General features: G+C 45.9%; 1 protein-coding gene across 1 annotated transcript in view; it reads right to left on the minus strand.

Moving 5' to 3' along the window:
* LOC115113239 (zinc finger SWIM domain-containing protein 8-like) overlaps positions 1–19,968 on the minus strand; it is a 47,317-nt gene that overhangs the window by 9,042 nt on the left and 18,307 nt on the right. The window contains 20 exon segments of the mRNA XM_065012802.1: positions 3,222–3,400; positions 3,905–4,024; positions 4,190–4,363; positions 4,594–4,668; positions 4,671–4,770; positions 5,916–6,413; positions 6,587–6,810; positions 6,954–7,243; positions 7,366–7,588; positions 7,779–7,931; positions 8,105–8,408; positions 8,496–8,620; positions 8,805–8,903; positions 9,099–10,578; positions 10,581–10,860; positions 11,417–11,592; positions 16,263–16,464; positions 16,580–16,700; positions 17,036–17,117; positions 17,478–17,585. Coding sequence (XP_064868874.1) covers positions 3,222–3,400; positions 3,905–4,024; positions 4,190–4,363; positions 4,594–4,668; positions 4,671–4,770; positions 5,916–6,413; positions 6,587–6,810; positions 6,954–7,243; positions 7,366–7,588; positions 7,779–7,931; positions 8,105–8,408; positions 8,496–8,620; positions 8,805–8,903; positions 9,099–10,578; positions 10,581–10,860; positions 11,417–11,592; positions 16,263–16,464; positions 16,580–16,700; positions 17,036–17,117; positions 17,478–17,585 — 5,013 coding nt within the window.

The following is a 19,968-nucleotide window of genomic DNA, read 5'->3' on the forward strand; positions in this document are numbered from 1 at the left end:
AGCCGTTGTACTGTAATGAAATGAAAAATGTGATACTACCTGTGGAGCGAAGCGAAATGCGACCGGATTGTTGAGTGCGGAAGTTCTGTTACGTTAAGGACGACGAATAGCTGGCTAGCTAACCTCGGTAAATTAAGATAATGACTCTAAAACTACACACTCTAAACTACACAATTATCTTGGATACGAAGACAGCAAAGAAAACTATGTAGCTAGCTAACACTACACTAATCAAGTCGTTCAGTTGAGTGTAAGTTGTGCTGCTAATCGGTAGACGGTGGACTAGCTAACGGTAGACGTTAGCTAGCTAGCTAGCTGCAGGGCGGTGTAGACTGCGTTAGGACGACGAAATACGATAATTACGCAATTATCTATGATACAAAGACGGCTATGTAGCTAGCTAAGAAGAAAAATAGCTAAGATTAGACAAATCAAACCGTTATACTATAATGAAATGTAATGAAATGTAATACTACCTGCGGACCGAGTGCAGATGCGACCGCTCGCTCCAACCCGGAAGTTGCACAATGAAGATCTGTCAAGTTATTTGGATTTTTTCAAATTATCTTTAAAAGACAGGGTCCTGAAAAAGGGACATTTTCTATTTTTGCTGAGTTTACGTTGCGGTTTGCTACCATGATTACGGATAGTCCTGAATGAATCGTGAATAATGATGAGTGATAAAGAGGCATAAATATCATACCCCATTTAACTTTCATTATTCATGATTAATTCAGGACTATCTGAAATCATTATATTACATAACACACCATGAATGTTATTGTCATCTTATGTTGCATGTTGGGAAAATCTCTAGGCACCTTAAGCAACGAATGTGAGCAAGAGCACCATAAAGTTTAATGGTGAAAATGACCCTTTTGCATGCCACTAACAAATCTTCACGATTCAGGGTATTGAAAAAGTTTAAACCTTCATCCAGAGGTGAAAAGCTGTGCCAAAGGAAACTCTTTTGGATTAATATGCTTGGCACTTTACATCCATCAAGGCTTAATGATAATTTTGACATGAGTGTCATGCTTTAATATGTTTCCCCCTAACCTCCCCGCATTATGTGGTTCCTGTCATTTATGATGGTTCTTAAACCTGACACCCTCTTACAGGTTCCCATAGACCCCCCCTTCTGTATTTTTATTTCATTTGAGGCTTTTCCTCGTCTTAACTCCCATTTACTTTTTTTTAAAGCGTTTATGAATTATGAAAAGACTACATAAAAAATGTTAAATGATGTAAAAAGTATATATATTTAAAAAAAGACTGTCTCAATCAAGTCACACATTATCTGAGATAAATTATTACTGATGTGCCTCCTGGCATTTGTGTTGTACACAAGTGTTGCTCATCATGTCTGATTGCATTGACGCACATTACCTGCATGTGGCCTTTGTCATCGTGTGTTTTTATATGCTCTGATGGTCTGACGCCTAAATAAATGAAAAAATGATGCATTGATCGGGTGAGTGCGGAGAGTCCTTTTAACTTCAATAGGAGAACCTCAAAAGTTACTATTTTAACCTTGTTTACTGGAGCTTCATTTAAGCAGGATGTGTTCTAAGGGAGATGAGGAACCAATTACAGAGAAAGACAGTTGGTGAACATCAGAGGAGGCTGGTGGGAGGAGCTATAGGAGGATGGGCTCATTGTAAAGACTGGAACACATTTAACTATATCAAACATCAAATATATGGAAACCACATTTGACTCAATTCCCTCTATTCAATTCCAGCCATTACAATGAGCCAGTCCTACTATAGCTCCTCCCACCAGCCTCTTCTGGTGAACATATCCATAATGACACCCAACATATGGAATTAATTCCTCTCCTGTGACTGAGGAGATGACTCACTGTTAGTCATGGTTATATTTCCCGCTTGAGTACAACCCATCAGATACCTCATCTCATTAACAGCCTGATGAGATAGAGGAGAGCCTGTGTCACAACAAATGTGTCGGTACACACACACTTGTGAAAGTGTGTAGCAAGAACACATCATGCAGGTGGTAGAGCAAGTCAGCTGAAACTGGGGAGATAGGAAGAGGTGGTGTGTGTGTATGACTATGTTTACGCTCATAAAGCAGTGTTCATTTTGAGAATTTGAACGTTCACCTTTAAAGCCCACACACCGGTTTTGTCTAGCCTTGTTGAAAGCAGAAAGACAGTGACTCAAACCACAGCAAGGAATTAAATGTGCATGTGAGCTAGCGCAGAATCTCCAGAGGCCAACATGCCTTTCAGCTTTGCAACAGTCATAGCCTGTTAGCCGCTTCCCCATCAGAGCAGGCAATCCAGTGGATGCACTCCTGAGTCTCCCTTTACAAAAGTTTGTAGCACTCAACTACAGTGCCGTGAAACCAAAACTTAATATTAGATAAAGGGAAAGTGAGTTTACAAAAAAACAAAATGGAACACTCAATTAACCTTTGTGAAAAAGTAATTGCCATCTTTAGCTGCAATGACTGCAACCAAATGCTTCCTGTAGTTGTTGATCAGACTCTCACATCGCTGTTGGGGAATTTTGGCTCACTCTTGCATGCAGAACTGCTTTAACTCCGCGACATTTGTGGGTTTTCAAGCATGAACTGCTTGTTTCAAGTCCTGCCACAACATATCAATAGGGATTAGTTCTGGACTTTGACTAGGCAATTCCAAAACTTAAAATTTGTTGCTTTTTAACCATTTTCATGTAGACTTGATTGTGTGTTTTGTATCATTGTCTTGCTGCATGACCCAGCTGCGCTTCAGCTCACAGACGGATGACGCTGGGCCAATTGTGCGTCGCCTCATTGGTCTCCCAGTCGTGGCCGGCTGTGACACAGCCCGGTATCAAACCAGGATCTGTAGTAACGCAGCTAGCATAGCGATGCAGTGCCTTAGACCGCTGCCCCACTTAGGCAGCCCCAGAAAAAAAATATTAAATCCAGTTCAGAATAAGAATGTAATGTAACAAAATGTGGAAAAAGTGAAGGGGTCTGAATACTTTCCAAAGCCACTATGTGTTGGAATACTTTGTAACAGATTTCCAAAACTAAAAATCACTAAACTGATTTACTGTTGTTTTTACAGTCTTATGTACAACAATTTAAATTATTATTTATTTTTGTTCATAAAAATAAAATAAAAACTTGGGGAGCCAAATAAAATCAGGCCGCCAGTTGGGGAACCCTGGTCTAGGGGTTGTTTGTGGCCTGGGCTCTGGTGTTACCTGTAGATAGGCCTGCTGGCAGCGCTGCACAAGCTGATGGAAGGCGGGCGTGCGGAGGTGGGCATGGATGTGGGCGGGGTTGAGTCTCTGGAGAGCCTCCATGATGATCTCCTGAAGGACGAAGGGGCTGAGCACACCCTTAGCCGCACCCACACAGAACTGGTACACGTAGTTCACACCTGGAGAGGATGAGAGAATGGTGAGCATTTACGCTTTGCTGACAGTTAGCGAAAGTCTATGGCTAACGGATGCGCACACAGACACTACATGTTAATGTTTTAAAATGTATGTAAATTTTGTATTTTGTCTCTAAGGTGCGGACCCCAGTAAGACTAGCTGTCGCAATTTGGGTTGCCTAATGGGGATCCTAATTATTATTATTATTTTGTATTTTTTTTTAAACAAAGATACAGTATGTTATACTTTGAATTCTGGCAGAATCATTTCAGTAGAATCCTCTCAACATACACAGAAAATTCAGTTCTCTGATATTGATATGTTTGTGTGTCTTACTTAGCATTCAACTCTAGCCTTCGCCTTCTTCAGCCTCCAGAGGTTATGATGCTGGTGCATAAATACTTCAAATCAATATTTCCCTGTTTTCCCAAAACACCTTAATAGATGAAACTACTAGAATCCAAGATGCCCACAGCATGCCCTCTTCATCCCTGCCCCTTTCTCACCTAGCCGTGCAGCCAGGCCCAGGAGCCACTTGACATCCTCCGTGTATGGGGGGCTGCGGGAGAAGTTATTGGGGTGGTCGTTGTGAGCCCTCCTTCCAAGCATCTCCAAAGCCAGCATGCCTATCAAAGAGCCAGGTTCAAATATCACAGTTAATGCCAATTACTTTGAATAGAAAGCATAACAATCGCAAATGACAGAACTGATATTCACAGTGCATATACCATCTAGTATTACATCTAGAGAATCTTATCATGGACACTTAAAAGCATAGGTATATTCCTCACCAACTCTGTAGGCTGAGTGCAGGTAGTGAAGACCCTGCTGGCTGATTGGCTGGCTATGCTGCTCGTCTTCAGACGGAAAGGGGGCGCTGACCAATGAGACGGGCTGGGAAGACATACCAGGAAGAGATGACCCCTGAATGGCCTGGATTGTGGCGCCTGAATGGACGCCACCTACTGGATAGAAAGAGGAAAAAGTCGTGGCTCCTGAGAGTGCCATGGAGAGCCCATTATAAAACATCCATCAAGTAAATGTTTTCTTTTTTAAAAGTTTTTCCTGTTGAATGTGATCCATCAACAACATCAGCTAAGATACTAAGTAGATTACTATTTGACGTTTATAGACAGACAACACATCATACACATGGACGTGTGCAAACACACACGCAGCAGTGGTCTCCGCTCACCTGCTACAGTGGTGCTCAGAGGCAGGCCGGTCTCAGTGTGGTACGGGTGGACGGCGATCTGGGTCATGGACGGCACGGAATACCAGGGAAGGTGACCGCAGTTGCTGCCATGGGCGGATGGGGGCCGGTGGCCACTGAGAACGGGTACTGGGCACCGATAAAGGCCGGGTGCATTCCCTGGGAGGGCACACATACACACTTAAAATTAGTTAGATGCTATTCTCTGTTGCGGGCCACTGTCTTACGTCAGATAGTGCATAAGAATATCGCACTGAGGGACGAGTGACATGTAGGAGTGACGGAAGACAATGGCCGTGGGCTTAATACAATAAGAGATGAGTCATTTATCATTCATATAGTGAAACAAAGGTTGTCAGATTTCCCCACTGAGCCCTTGGGGGGGTTTAAGGCAAGGTGTGCTTGAGTCTCCATTGACTTTTTTCAGCCTATAGTTACGGAGTGGCTGTCAGTCAATACTAATAAATTCTCCCATCATTTCCGCTCAAATTTCCTGACATGCACAAGAGAGAATGTAGCGTAAGTAGAAAAGAAAAAGATTTTCAAAGTCAAACACTGTAGGTACACCAGGTGCATACTGATCACTTCGCAGTGGTCCAATTGTCTAGTTGAGTCTCCTTGAAACTTAGTTTCAATATTGTACTCGTTTAATTCCCTCCCAACTCTCCCTCCCTTCTCCATATCAATTCAAACTTCACAAACTGAACAAAAGGTCTTTAAAATAACAAAACTTGAGAAACAGTTACCAAAACAACAATGAAAAATAAATAAATGGAATTCAAAACTGTGTGTTAGTGAATCTGGCGATTCAAATGGATCTTGCGAGTCAAAGACATGGTGGAGCAGTCTCTGCCATCAGCTATTCTCTGTTATGTTCTAGGGGAGGTGTGTTCAACTCTTACCCTACGAGGTCCGGAGCCTGCTGGCTTTCTGTTCTACCTGATAAAGAATTGCACATACCTGTTTCCCAGGTCTAAATCAGTCCCTAATTAGAGGGTAACAAAAAGAGTTGAAAAAAGGTCCAGAATTGAGTTTGAGGGATCTAGGGACTGAGAGTATCCCGGCATGTAGTGTGAAGCAGAGGTTGGGGTCTATAGGGAGACTTAATGTCCTCTAAGTATATGGAAGCTACTTACGGAAAGAAGAACTAGCAACACAATATTTCACTGGAAGCCCAAGCAAGTCAATTTGATTTGAACATCTTATCAGTTCTCCCCACCATCTCTCTCCCAGCTCTCTGTCTCCATCAGTCTTTCCCTCCTCTCTATCCTCCCTCCCATGATGCCTCCAGACAGTCCTCTTACCTGTGGGTATGCACCCCCTGACAAGGGGAACACAGTGGGCCGGGGGACATGCTGCAGCGGGTGCCCCAGGTACTGGGGGGTGCAGACAGTGGGCAGGTGGGCCTGGATGGTAGTGTAGGGATGCAGGCCCTGGGAGTGGGGGTGGGCCATGGCAGAGCCAGGAAGGGCGTGTGATTGGTAGATGGTGGAGCCCACAGAGATGACGGGCACCACAGCCGCTGCTGTCACAGAGGCAGTCACTGTGGCAACACCAGAGGACTCCATGTTGCCACTGTTGTCCGTCACACCGTGACCAGTCTCCGGGGGCCTTCTCCCAGCTCCACCGTTGGCCCTGCAGCGTCCCGGGCCCTCGCGCTGGGCCCCTGAGCCCCCTCCTACTGTCTGCTCATAGAGCCAGTACCACTGGTGGGCCACCTCAAACAGAACCTCAGGGTACACACCGCCCCCCTTGGCTGCCTCCTCTACAGCCATACAGGCTTTCTCTAGCATCACATTGTCCTGCAGGGAGAGAGGAGGGGGCGAGAGAGGGAGAAGAAATTATGAGATTAAGAAGAAAAAAAAGTGAATTTTCAGGACAAAATGGATAAAAGGGTAAAAGAATAAAAAGATGCCCAGCCTACATGAGTAGTCCGATGTGTCTTCTGCAGAACTGAAGAGTACCGGACATGTACCTGTTCCTTGCACTGCACCAGGGCCCTCTGGATCTCATTGGGGTTGAGGGCGTGTGCATGGGGCAGGCAGCTCAGGGCCAGCTCGGCCGCAGCGCGAACCATGTTGGGGTCCCGCGCCCGTGATGCCCTGTCTGCCAGTGATGCCACCTCGGGAGGGGTGAGGTGCCCGTCCCAGCATTCCACCAGGATGTTGAGGGCAGCACTGCCAATCTCCATGGCCTGGCCTGGAGGGGGAGAAGAGGAGACACTCATGTAAAGTGTGGTGGACCAGACCAAGCTTATAGCTAGCTACCCGTGTCTCATGGACTATTAAAAAAGAAAATCACTTCTGGGATGAACTAGATTATTTTATTTGTATAAACCTCACCTGTGATCCAGGAGACGTGGGAGGAGTAGGTCCTGGATAGCCAGTTGGGCGAGACAAAGTTGTGCAGGCCCAGGGCGTACAGGCCAATCTCGAAGGCACAGAGGTGCAAGTTGCGGTGGGGACCCTGGTGGCCCCCGCTGGCTGAGGGCTGGGTGAAGATGGAGGTGGAGCTGTTGCCCCCGGCCTTGATCAGCACCGTCTTGGCCAGCTCAAAGTAGAAGTGAGCCGCCGCCTCCGATGGCTGGTTGGGCACATGGGGTGCATGGCACTCGGGACGACGCCCTTTATACCTAAGAGGGTGGCGGAAGGAGGAAATTCAGGGTATTAGCTTATTTTCGTCAATACCTTAGTTGAGTTCTCCAATAATTAAAAAGCATCAACGTGTATAGAATATGTAGGAGGAGTCACTCACCTGCTGGTGTCTGTGCTCTTAGCCCTAGCTCCCCCTCCGGCCCTGCGAGAGCCACTGGATGAGGAGGAGCCCAGCGAATCAGAGGAAGAGCTGCTGATGCTGTCACTGTCCTGGCCCCTCGCCCAGGAGGCCGCAGCCCAGCCCCCTCTGAGTGGACGTCGGCTGAGGGTGGGGGAGCTGTCTGAGGTGGTCTCAGGAGCACTGCTGTCGATACTCGCCATGCCTGGGACAACAATATCAAAACCATTAAACCTAAAACTTCTAGTCAGCCACATGTCAATACTACCTCAAGAAGTCATTCCAGTCATATGACATGGCCCTGGTCAAATGCAGTGCACACAGTAGTATAGGCTGTTAGTAGAGACACAGCCTGTGTCTTAATCTGAGGTTGAGGGTCATGGTTAGTTGGTTACCTGTGTGTTTCTTCTTCTGGCGGACAGGAGAGCCCCAGCAGCGCCCGCTGTATGCCCCCCGTCCTCCCAGCGCCAAGCGACTAGGCACAGTGCCCTCGGGCTTGAATGGGACCGCCTCACTCGGCTGGTCACATGACGCAGGCTGGGCGCCATCTGCTGAGACAATAAGTATTGAATACGTTTTACATGCGTACAGTAGCAACAGTGAGGGTTGGATTCAAAGGATTCCTTCCATTTTCAACAAATCTGTTTTGTATAGGTAGGGTAACAACATTTCCAGTGCAGGATAGGTACAGTACGACATAACCACCCTGTCTGTGTCTCACCTTGTTCTCTGGCCTCACTGACGCCCTCTCCGGGTGTGGCGTTGTTCTGCACACCGCTGCCCGCCAGTTGTCCTGCTGCCCCACCAGCAGCCACCGCTTGCACAGAGGAGGACCCAGCTGCAGCCGTGGCGTTTGGGGCGTGTTTGGACACCCCTCCGGTGGCACCTCCGTGTCCGTGAGCATTGTGGGCAGCGTGCTTGGACGGGCTCCTCTGGCTGCTGGCAGCTGGCTTGCTGGAGTAGAAGGAACTCAGGGTTTGGGGCTTGTGGGTCTGGCTCTCTCTGTCCAGCAGTTTGTCCAGGATCTAAGAGGTCACAGAGCGAGAGTCATCACAATCATTATTTGGTAAGTAGTTCATTCTACTAGCTACAGTGTGGAAACCAAGGGCTACCTTTTTCAGCTTGCTCTGGTCATCCTTGTATGTGATCATAAGAGCCAGAGCCAAGTCTCCTTTCTCTCTCCTGGTCCCCTCACACAGCAGAGGGTGCTCTGCCTCGCTCACTGTGGTCTTCATACCTACAGCCGGAAAAAGGGAGGTAGAAATATGAACAGACGGCAGCAAACGAGTTCAGTTTCAAAGCCAAACTGGTACCTGGACGTTTTCCTATTTAAGTATCACTAACCTCAACACTGAGCCATTGAATGTAGTGCCTACCACTTCCTGAAGGTGTAAATGTAAAAACTTTGTAGTCGATCTTACCCAGTGCTGCGACAGCAGCCTCAAAGCCCAGCTCCTCGTCTCCAGGCATCTCGTTGTTCCGGTTACGGCTGGGAGGACGGGAACCTGTGGGGGAGACAACTGTACAAACAAAATAAAGGAGGGGGATGGGTGAAATATAAATTACTGGAAGTCTCACTAGTGTGATGACGGCATGACATGTAATTCTGATCAATTAGCAAGTAAAAGTTCTACATCTGTGTGCATATATACTGTTTGTTGTATGTATTGTGTGAGTTCAAACAGAGAACATTTGACATGTATAGCGAGAGTCACCTGGGGTACACAGCACATCAAATATGAAGCTGGCCAGCATGAGGGGCAGGACAGGCCTGTAGTCACAGAAGTTCCCGTCTCGGAGCTGCTCGGCCCTGTCCCGTATGGACGTCATCTCCACCAGGCCCAGAGGGATCTTCTTCAGCAGAGCCACCACCTCTGACTCCTGGTAGGCCAGCTTGACCTCCAGGGCCTTGGTGGAGGCTGGGGGCCTCTGCAGCTCCAGGGAGAACATGCCCGTGCTGAAAGCCAGGTTGTGGAGCTCCAGCCTCTCGCTCAGCACCGTCAGCAGGAAGGAGGTCTTGACCAGGGTGTTGGTGGCCACCTGGGTCTGCCTGCTGGTGGACACCTTGCTCTTCTTACCCTTTGTCTGGGGCTGCTCCACCTTCAGGTCTGGAGGGTTGGCCAGCAGGTCTCCAGCCAGCTCCACTGCCAGTCTGCAGGCCTCGTTGCTGTAGCCATGGGCGTGGAGGGCCTCTGCACATGCAAACAGCACCTCCATCTGGCCCTCCTGCTCCAGTGGCTTGATCCCAGCAAAGATGTCTGGTTCCTCCTCATGGTTGTTCTCTGGCACTCTCTCTGCCCCCTCCTCAGAGGCTGCATTTAGGTAGTAGGCCCGGTAGTCATCCTCTCCAACAGGGTCTCCCCCTGCCCCTGGGCTCTGATTGGGCAGGGCTACGGCTCCAGCGCCAGTTTCTCGGCGCCCACTACGCGGTGGCTTGGCGGCAGCAGCAGTCACGGTAACAACAGCGACCGAGGTAGAGAGCCGAGCGTCTCCAGCGGGGGCCACCTCCTTATTTCCATTCACCTCCATCTCTGCCTCCACTTCCACCTCCTTCTCCAAGGCAACAGCCGCTTCCACGACGACAGCGGCGTTCTCCTTGAGGGGGAAGGCGGGCTGGGACTCAGTGGCAGGCAGGGTGGCAGCAAGAGTGACACGTTTGACCTCGAAGGAGCGCTCCTTGGGCATGTTTCCGGCCCCTTTCCCTCCCCCACTGTATTTGTGTGGCTCTCTGAGTAGCGGGCTTGGTGAGGGTAGCATCTCGGGTGGCGGGGGTGTGAAGTCAAAGGTGTTACTGGCCTCGGCGCCCAGCGCCAGACTGGAGCCATCATCCAGGCTCAGCTCGGCCATGTCAGGCTCCAGGGAGCTGTCCTCACTGCTGGTGCGCCGCTTGGCCGCTTGGTGTTTTCCCCCTACCCCTGCTGATCCCCCGGAGGACGACTTCCCCCCCTGGGCCAGCTTAGCCTTGCCCCCAATGGACGAGGAGGAACCTGCGCCTTTGTACATCCCCTTACTACTGCCCTCCTCTAGAGAAAGACAGACACTGCCCCCTAGCCGTACTAGGACCCCTCCTCCGCCCCCGGCCGACAACCCCTTCCTCTTGCTCACAATGGTCTCTTTGGGCCTGACAGCCACTTCTTGTTGGGGAGTTCTGCCCTTGTAGTCTCCCCCACCTCCCTCAGAGCTGCCAGATCTCCCCCTCCTCCTCCAAGTTCAGAGGTGTCTCCAGCCAGGCCAGCCTTGGCCCCTCTCTGCTGCTGCACTGCCCTGGCCCAGCAAAAGGAGGCACTCTTCTTGTCAGCACTGCAGTAGGTGATGCCTGGCAGTGGGTAGGCCACCTCCCAGTTGAAGTAGCAGGACTCCACGGCTGGCTTGAAGCCCTGGAACAGTTTGTCCAGGGACTTGCGATGTTGCCCTCGCTTCACAATCTCAATCACTTTCAGATGCCACTGCTTGAGCTGGGAGGCCAGCTCCAAACGCCTATAGGATGGTGTAAAAATAAACATTGTTATAGTCAGTCCAGGAAACAAGAGCCACAGAGCAGAGACTATAGTAACAAGCAAGCACACAAAGGCACACACACAATTTGTATAATTGCCTATGTATTGCCACACACACACAATGGGTATCATTCAGGAATTTAATCAATGTAACTGGAAGAAGTGCACAGACACAAAAAGGCTTTCTGCAGAGAAATCTGACAGTCATTCCACATTTTTCTTTGTCAGTGTGTAGAGCGAGAGCACATAACACTTTGAAAGCCAAGCAGCAAATTGGCTCTGTGCCTTGAAAATCGGACATGACACAGTGAATCAGGAAGATGCCCTCATTTATAAAACACTCAATGTCCCAAACACTGACTACTCAAATCAGATTAAATTCACAGAGCCTCAAAAGGAGTGACGATCAACCCTACACAGACAGATTCAGGCCTGGGAACGCTTGTAAAAGTGAGAGGTGAAATGAAGGTAAGAGACAGGAGGAGACTGTGCCCCAAGGCTAAACGTTAAACAGGCATAAAGGGAAGTGACCTCACCTCTGAGGGCTCATGGTAGGGTCTAGCACAGCCAGCCTCCACAGAACTACCATGTCATCACACATGCTGGCGCAGGCGTGGGCTGCCACCTCCGACTGCCCGTTACTGCGCCCCGTGTGCCCGCTGGCACTGCTGTGGGACGCCGACGTACGCACGCTGTACCACCAGCCAATAATCTGAGGAGAAAGGCGAGAACAGTCACTGCTGTCCTATCATGTCCTGAATTTATATTGAGTAACAGACATACAACAAAATGTACAATGTGGACCCAGAGGATATCATTTCAAAGTATTAAGCTCATTTCCAAAGTGGTCCTCAATGGTAAAAACAATAACATATATAATGACCAAAAGGCAAGACCAAATAATAAACAACCATAAATACATTCATTTATTGACATCCTAAAAAGTGGCACTCTTCACTGCACTTCCCCCTAACCTTAAAAATCAACCATTAACCTGTTGCTCCTACCCTCTACTTTTTTGAACATTTTGTTAAAAATCGCGCAACATTTCAGCGCCCTGCTACTCATGCCAGGAATATAGTACGTTCATATGGTTAGAATGTGTGGATAGGAAACCCTCGGACGTTTTTAAAACTGGTTAAATCACGACTGTGGCTATAACATAACGTGCGTTACATCGGAAAGCGCAGGAAAACCTGATCACAGAAAATGGAAATAAATATCCTTGCGCCACTTCCAGCAATTGTTAACAGTGAGCCGAATTAGATAAGACCGAGCATTCAACTCCCACAGCATCCCCATGTTGTCTAGAGTCTTGTGAATTGAATCATCTTTGATTCTTGGTTGAACCGAAACAGGGGCACCACTTACCTCCGGTCTCCGCCCAGATCATTCCGGAAGAGCTCTCTCGTGAAATTTTTTCCAAGACGACAGCTAATGATTTTTACATCGCCTAAGGATGATTTTTATCGCTTATTAACGTTTACTAAAAAATGACGTTACGTTGTGAAATCGCTGTTTTTTTCGTTTATCACACAGTCTACATATAACGATATCTTGGCTTTATATGGCCCGATTTAATCGAAATAAAGACCCAATAGTGTTTATGGGACATCTAGGAGTGCCAACAAAGAAGATGGTGAAAGGTAATGACTGTTTTCTATTTTATTGTGCGGTTTGTGTAACGCCGAAATGCTAATTATTTTGTTTACGTCCCCTGCTGTGCTTTTGTGTTGTAGTGTATTGGTGCATGCTATCAGATAATAGCTTCTCATGCTGTTGCCGAAAAGCATTTTAAAAATCTGACTTGTTGCCTGGATTCACAACGAGTGTAGCTTTAATTTGATACCCTGCATGTGTATTTTAATGAACTTTTGAGTTTTAACTAATACTATTAGCATTTAGCGTAGCGCATTTGCATTTCCAGAGCTCTAGTTGGGACGCAAGCGTCCCAAGTAGAAGCAAGAGGTTAAATCAATCTATCATACCGATCCTTCAAATAAATACACCTGACCAACAGTAGAGGGCACAAGGGGCAGTGGAGTGGTTTCTCTTTGGACAACCTTGTCCAAATTAAAACCTTTGCCTGCTTTTTAAAGCTATTTAAAAAAAATATTTGCTTGATCTCCAAGGGAAGGCTATTCCATAGACAAATGCCTATATAGAAAAACCTGCTCACCACAGTACTGTTTACTCTTGGGATTTTACGAGACATAACACTAGCTCTGGTATTGTAACTGTGTTGGTTATAGACCATATCAATGTGGTTTTTCATATAACCTGGGGCACGATCATTTAAGCAACAAGCCCACCACCAGGAACTCCTGTATCCCAATGTGGGTCCTAGTGGGGGACATTCAGCATATACATGATAACATTATTTTGCATGACCTGCATTCTCCTGCATTCTTTTTTTCAGCTTTTCTGATAGCCCACTATAACAAGCAGAGCAGGCGTAATCAACATGACACTGAATCAAGCTTGAAACGAGCAGTTTCTTAACTTTGATGTTAAAACATCTAGTGTTACGATAAACATTTCTTTGCCTTTTTTGCAGCAGCAATCAGGCCTCCAGAAAGGCATCGATCTAGGGACACACCAAGAAAAGTTACTTGTTTTAGATTCAATCTCCTTGCCTGCACAGTTTACCTTTATCTTGTCAGCCTTAAGCGATCTACGTTTTGTTCCAAACAAAATCGATTCAGGTTTTCCCAAATGTAGCGACAATTTGCCGTCAGTCAACCAATCTCTAACAAAATGCAACGTCTTACTCAGTGTCTCCTCTATGTAAACTACAAGCATTTCGCTACACTCACAATAACATCTGTTAACCATGTGTATGTGACAAATAAAATTAGATTTTTATCATATCCTTCCCTGATACCAGTATGGCTGAATCATCAGCATAAAGTAGGAGTTGCACTTTACTGTATCTGGCATATCATTAACGTATATAAGAGATAAGAGGCTCTAAAATGGATCCCTACGGTTACCCACAGAATATTTCTTTGGCCTCTGACAGAACATCACCAACATTACATACTTGTGTTCTGTTTGTCAGATAAGACCTAAACCAATTCACTGCTACATCATTTAGACCCATGCATTTCAGTTTCATCAAGAGAATATGATGGTCCAGTGTCAAAAGCTTTCTGCAAGTCTAACATGACCATACCTGTATAGTTCCCCTTCTCACTTTCCTGTTTAATGTGGTCAAAAAAGGTGGATAAGGCAAGTATCAGTGGAATGAGGTGTTCTAAAGCCAGACTGGAGTTCATAAAGACGTTTGTGCTCGAGAAGTTACCCCTCAAGTTGATCAAAAACTAATCTCTCAGCAACTTTGGATAAGGTGCTGAGGAGACACAGGCCTGTAGTTTCCTACATTTGTTTTACTGCTCTTCTTGTGGAGTGGAACCACCCAGGCTGTTTTGAGATCCTTGGGAAATGTACCACTACTTATAGAAAGGTTTACAATATGCGTTATCGTTTTAGCAGTGACACAAACACTATCCTTTATGAATCTTGCAGGAAGGTTATCCAGCCCAGTTGCTTTGTTTGTGCTTATTAAGCATAGTAGATAAGAAAATGTGTCCTCTGTTACCATGCACAGCACAAACAAAAACAAATTGTGATACCTTTGCTATGGTAAAAGCTGTTAATGAAAGACTGGCCAGTGTCCAGAGCAGGTAGGTAACTTCTTAACTAGAGATGAGGCTAACGTGGTAAAAAATAATAATAACAATGTTAAAATAATTTGCAACCTTTTCCTGGTCATAACATAAAACATCATCAATATCCAGGCCAATACTACAGGATTTTACCTTATGGGGAGTTATGAGCCAATGTCCTTTAACATTTCCAGTTTACAAGGCTGATAGATGCTGTTAATGACAACTTACATGTAATGTTGGAATTTGGCCTTATCCATTTTGTATCTTGCTTGGTTTCTACAGTTAATATAACCATAATAATCGGGTTGTAGATTTGTCCTTCTGAATCTGGCCAGGTAGCGATCCCTTTTCCCTATGAGGTCTAAGATGTCGTAAGTGATCCATTTCCCTGACCGCTGTTTGATTCAAATTTGTTTAAATCGGAACCAGAGTCAGACAGAAACAGAGCTTTAAAAAGATACCAAGCTTGATCGACATCACAGTTTAGTACATGAGACCAAGCCAAAATATGTGTACATATTCTTATTCATTCCTTTACACTTGTGTGTATAAGGTAGTTGTGAAATTCTTAGATTACTTGTTATATATCACTGCACGGTCGGAACTAGAAGCACTTCTGCAAAACATTCCTTTGAGTATTGTTTCATAGACAGTACCTTCATATATTTATTACCTGGCTCTAGTAGCATTTTGGATTTCTTACGAGTACAGTAGGTTACTGTAAAACCAATATTTAAGACTGCTGACTGACAGACATTCTCATGGTCTGATACAATAATCAAATCTAAAGTTGATTTACTGTCAATACACACCTGGGTTGACTCAACAATCAGTTGTTTTAGTCCAAATAACTGATTAAAGTTATACAGGGCATGTACTAGTGTACTTTTCTTGGGTGATAACTGCACATTCGTATTAAAATCGACAAGCGGGATACATTCCCTATCTGCCAATACATTGTGATTGCAGCAATTAGATTCAAGTAAATCATAGAAATTATTCTGCTTAGGAGGCCGATAGCAGACCAACAAGTATAGGACAACATTTAGGAAGAACTATATCTATCCATGCAACCTCAAGACCATCCGTTTACAGATCTGAACGAGGGTTAAAATGCATATAATTCCTAGTAAAAACACACACGCCGCCACCGTTTCGGTCAATTTTATGAATGCTATAACCCAAAGAGCCATGTCTCAGTCACAGACCCGTCGAGCCATGTCTCAGTCACAGACCCGTCGAGCCATGTCTCAGTCACAGCAACTACTGCAGCCCGTGAGTTAGAAGCGAGGAGTTTTAATTCCTCTAATTTCATCAGAAGGCTCTGTGCGTTCACATGGATAAAGTGAAGCCCTCTCCAATTGAAAACAGTCAAACATGTCATTTGCTGTATATAATTAAGAAGTAAGTCCTGAGGGGGTGTCGTATATGGTCAATATACCACAGCTAAGAGCTGTTTTTATGCACGACGCAACACGGAGTGCCTGAACACAGCCCTTAGCCGTGGTATATTGGCCATACATCACAAACCCCAAAGGAGTCTTATTGCTATTATAAAGTGGTCACCAACATAATTAGAGCAATAAAAATCAATGTTTTTCCATACCCGTGGTATATGGTCTGATATACCACGTCTGTCGGCCAATCAGTACTCAGGGCTCGAACCACCCAGTTTATAAGTATGTATGTAACGTGTCTACGTGTGTGTTACCTGTTCATAAGTGAGACACTGCTCAGTGAGGATCTCTAGTAGAGGTGCAGCGTTGCTGTCCCTCCTCTTGAACATCTCCCTGACGATAGACAGGAGGTTCCAGATCCCCTCAGGCTCCCGCCCCCTCAGAGGTCTCAGCAGACATGCCCACTCTGCCGCAGCCGGTGGCTCCGTGGATGACAGGTACATGGAGTTGACGTCACTGCACCGGGAGGGAAGACCCGCTACAAAGATTAGCAAGTATATTTCCACACACACATACTCTTTCCTCTTCTTAATATACTCCACTTTGATCATGCATGTCTGTGCTCTCTTACCTGAAGACCACAGGAGAGGGGCCACAGAACTTGTGCAGCGTCTTCTTGATGTTGTCACTGAGCGTGGACTCATCTAGATACCAAGTGCTCTGGTCAGAGGCCGAGGGGCCAGCAGTAGGGTCTGTACACAGAAGGCAGGGAGTAAACAGAAAGCTCAAGAAATACAATAAATGTAAAGAACTGTTTTTAGCTGATATTTGTGAAACATCCCATCTGAACCACCCTACAGCATGTTCTAAGCACATAAGCACGCAAATGCCTTAAGTGCAAATGGTCAGAGATGGGGGTCTATCTAGAGTTGAGGGTGTGGGAAGCAACTCCCCCATCTCATATTGGTGGTGGAAGTGGAAGCCCTTTGACTTATTATTATCTCCAACCACATTATGAACCCATGTGAGATGAGTAGAGGCTGCCCCCTGCAGGAGGCAAACAGAAGCACAGACAGCCAGGGCATACCTGGAGCCCCACACACTGTGTTGATGGCTGTGGACTGGGAGGACAGGAGCTCATCCAGGAGCCTCTGGGCTGTGGGCAAAATCTGAAGGAGAAAAATAACAGAAAAGTTTAAATGAGTACTGACTGCAATACATAAAGAGACAATGTAGCTACTGTGTGTTATTCATCTCAGTAGCACAGACAAAGGGAGTATTGAGACTGAGCCGGTTACAGGCTGAGGTCAGCTACCGCTACAAACCTAGCCACAAAACATACAACACTGTTCTTACACTCAACTAAAATCTATTTTTATGACTAACTTGGTGAACTTAAGTACATAAACCACATTATCTAATAGTTTTTGGAAAGCCTAAAAAAGGGAGTGAGAAATGTGTCTGGGATTCAACAGTGTTGCTAGTGCTAATACATACAATTAACCACAATCGTGGTTCGACATTCTTACCTGTTGGGGAAGCTCGCTGATTAGGTACTGGGCAAACTTCTGCAGCTGGTCCCTCTGCAGCCGGGACAGGGACTCTGAAACGGGGGCTCGCAGGCACACTGCAGACGCCTGGCAGATAAATACAGGGGTGACAGGCATTAGCATACATTTAGGATCTCACCTTGCTCTGTTTTCTGTTCACGCAGATCAATCAAATATAAACAGATAATTCAAATATAAAACTGTAGGTGTGCAACAAACATCAAATTCACAATCATTAACTGTTCAGTAACCATACTGTACTTACACTTTGTTAACAAACAAGAAACATTGAGCTGCCATATCCCTCTTCACAACCAGAACTCCCACACTATAGTAGGCTGGTGGCCCCTGGCCTAGAATACTTAGCTAGCTGTGACCATGAGGCTGTGGAGTGGTCTCTGCTGTTTGATGACTTTATTAAGAATGCAGTGAGAGTGCTGCCTACTGCTTAGCTATACCTTCTGCTCCACTGTGGAGCAGGGCAGAGATCCCCCTCATTTGCAAATGGGAGGATGTGGCCCATGCATAATACATGTTGGCGAGATGGGCCAGGCCAGGGTTTGATGATTAAGGCTTATTCTCTTGGTTAGCTCTCCAGAAGGTCATTAAAGGGAATATGGAATGTTGGGGGGTGGGTGTTGTACAGAACGAGACACCACCACCACAGAAAGAAATTACAATATACCTCACATTAAAAAAGACTAGAGGGGAAAAAGCGGGGGGGGTCAGTCTGCTGCTACTGTGTGGTGAATGGGAGTGGAAACCCTCGGGATTCCTGGCCCAGGATGGAGACCAAAAAAAGGAACGGGGGGAAATATAATGATGGGCTAAGTGTGGACTAAGAGCCAGGGTAAATAGCAGGAACAGCGGCATGCTTGTGCTCTAATACTCTGCTAAAGAAAATGTCATGCTCTTTAATAGGATTAGATCATCAGCATATATGCCCTTTGCCCACACACTCCTCCCTAACCCCCAAACTTTTAGAAGCAGTTACTCAACTTTTCAGTGAAGCGCTTCTATTAGAATGTTCTCTGACCAAAATATTTCATTAGATGATGCTTCTTCAGAGAGTGATGTTAGATGTAATACTTCTTTAGGGGTGTTCATGTAAGTTGCTTTACAAATGGAACAGTCAAGAGTTCTGGTCTGCAGTGTGTGTGTTCAGTGTTTATCGCGTTGATCTTGGTTTCGTAAGGTGGAACTAATTGAGCACTGTCAAGTTGCACTGTGTGCGTGTCTGTGTGCGCGCGCACATGTGCCCTAGTGAGAGAAACAGGGAAGACTCAGACTGTGGGTTCAGTTGGTGTCTATGAAAATGCACACTTTGATCATATCCTGTTGAAACCACAGTGCCTTTAAAAACAGATGCGACTATATTCTGACACACTGTGTGAACGTGCTCTCAGGAGACAGACTCAAGACACTAGATTTTAACTTTTTTTTAAAAAAAATTATTTTAACTGGTCATTAATAATGGACTAGGTCAAGACCATCTACAACAAATGGCTCCCATTTTAACATAACCCCTCAAAAAACTGCACTAGTGTGTCTGTATTTCTCATAATACCTGTAGAAGCATTCATTTCAAGACGTCTCATTATTTGATATCCAATTCATGAGGGCAGTGGCAACTCGTAAGTCACAAATGACATCTGTTGCGTTCTAAAACAGATTTTGGAATAAGTGCCCCGGTTAGTATTTAGAGTGATGATACGGGTTTGGTTACGACAAAATGGCACCTCTCATGGCTACAGAGTGAGGGGACTGAATTCATGGAAATGGCTAAGCATAACATAAATAGCACAGCACACCTATCTGGGCCTGAAAGCTGCTCATTAATTTACAGTCAATCCACCCATTCAATACAATAATGGCTAATGAGGGTCCATGTGCGCCTGATAAATGGTCACAAGAAAGCTAGTGTGTGCGCTCACGCGTGTCACAGAACAGCTAACAGGATGAAGTGGGCGATAAGACAGGGAAGGCTATGGGAGACGAGGCGCTCTCCTGGACTGATGATTACCAAGCGAGATAGAGAGTTGTTTTCCAGAGGAAAATAAATATGAGGATTGAGAGTTCAAAGTTCATTTTCTGATTCTGATCATGATGGCATAATCAGCTTGGCCAAGGGTTCATATGATCTTAGTACATCTGGACAGAACTTCAAAGGCTGAACTGAGCCCCCACACACGTTCCTGCAAAAAACACACACACACACACACCCCATCAGACCCTGCAAGACCCACCTCGACTGTGATATCAGGAGAGTCGGGTGGGGTGTTTACCAACAAAACTGATTGGTGCGCAACTACGAGGTAAAAACAGACAGGGTTGGCTTACAGTCAAAGGATTCTTGATAACATGCCAGTTATATTTCGTCTGCAAATGTTCATTGAAAAAATAAAGAAATTTTCCCTATAAGCACTTGTTTGTCTTTAAAATAAATTGTTACAGTTGTTGGTTATCTGGC

Source organism: Oncorhynchus nerka, linkage group LG28 (assembly GCF_034236695.1).
Source record: "Oncorhynchus nerka isolate Pitt River linkage group LG28, Oner_Uvic_2.0, whole genome shotgun sequence".
NCBI classification, from domain to species: Eukaryota; Metazoa; Chordata; class Actinopteri; order Salmoniformes; family Salmonidae; genus Oncorhynchus; species Oncorhynchus nerka.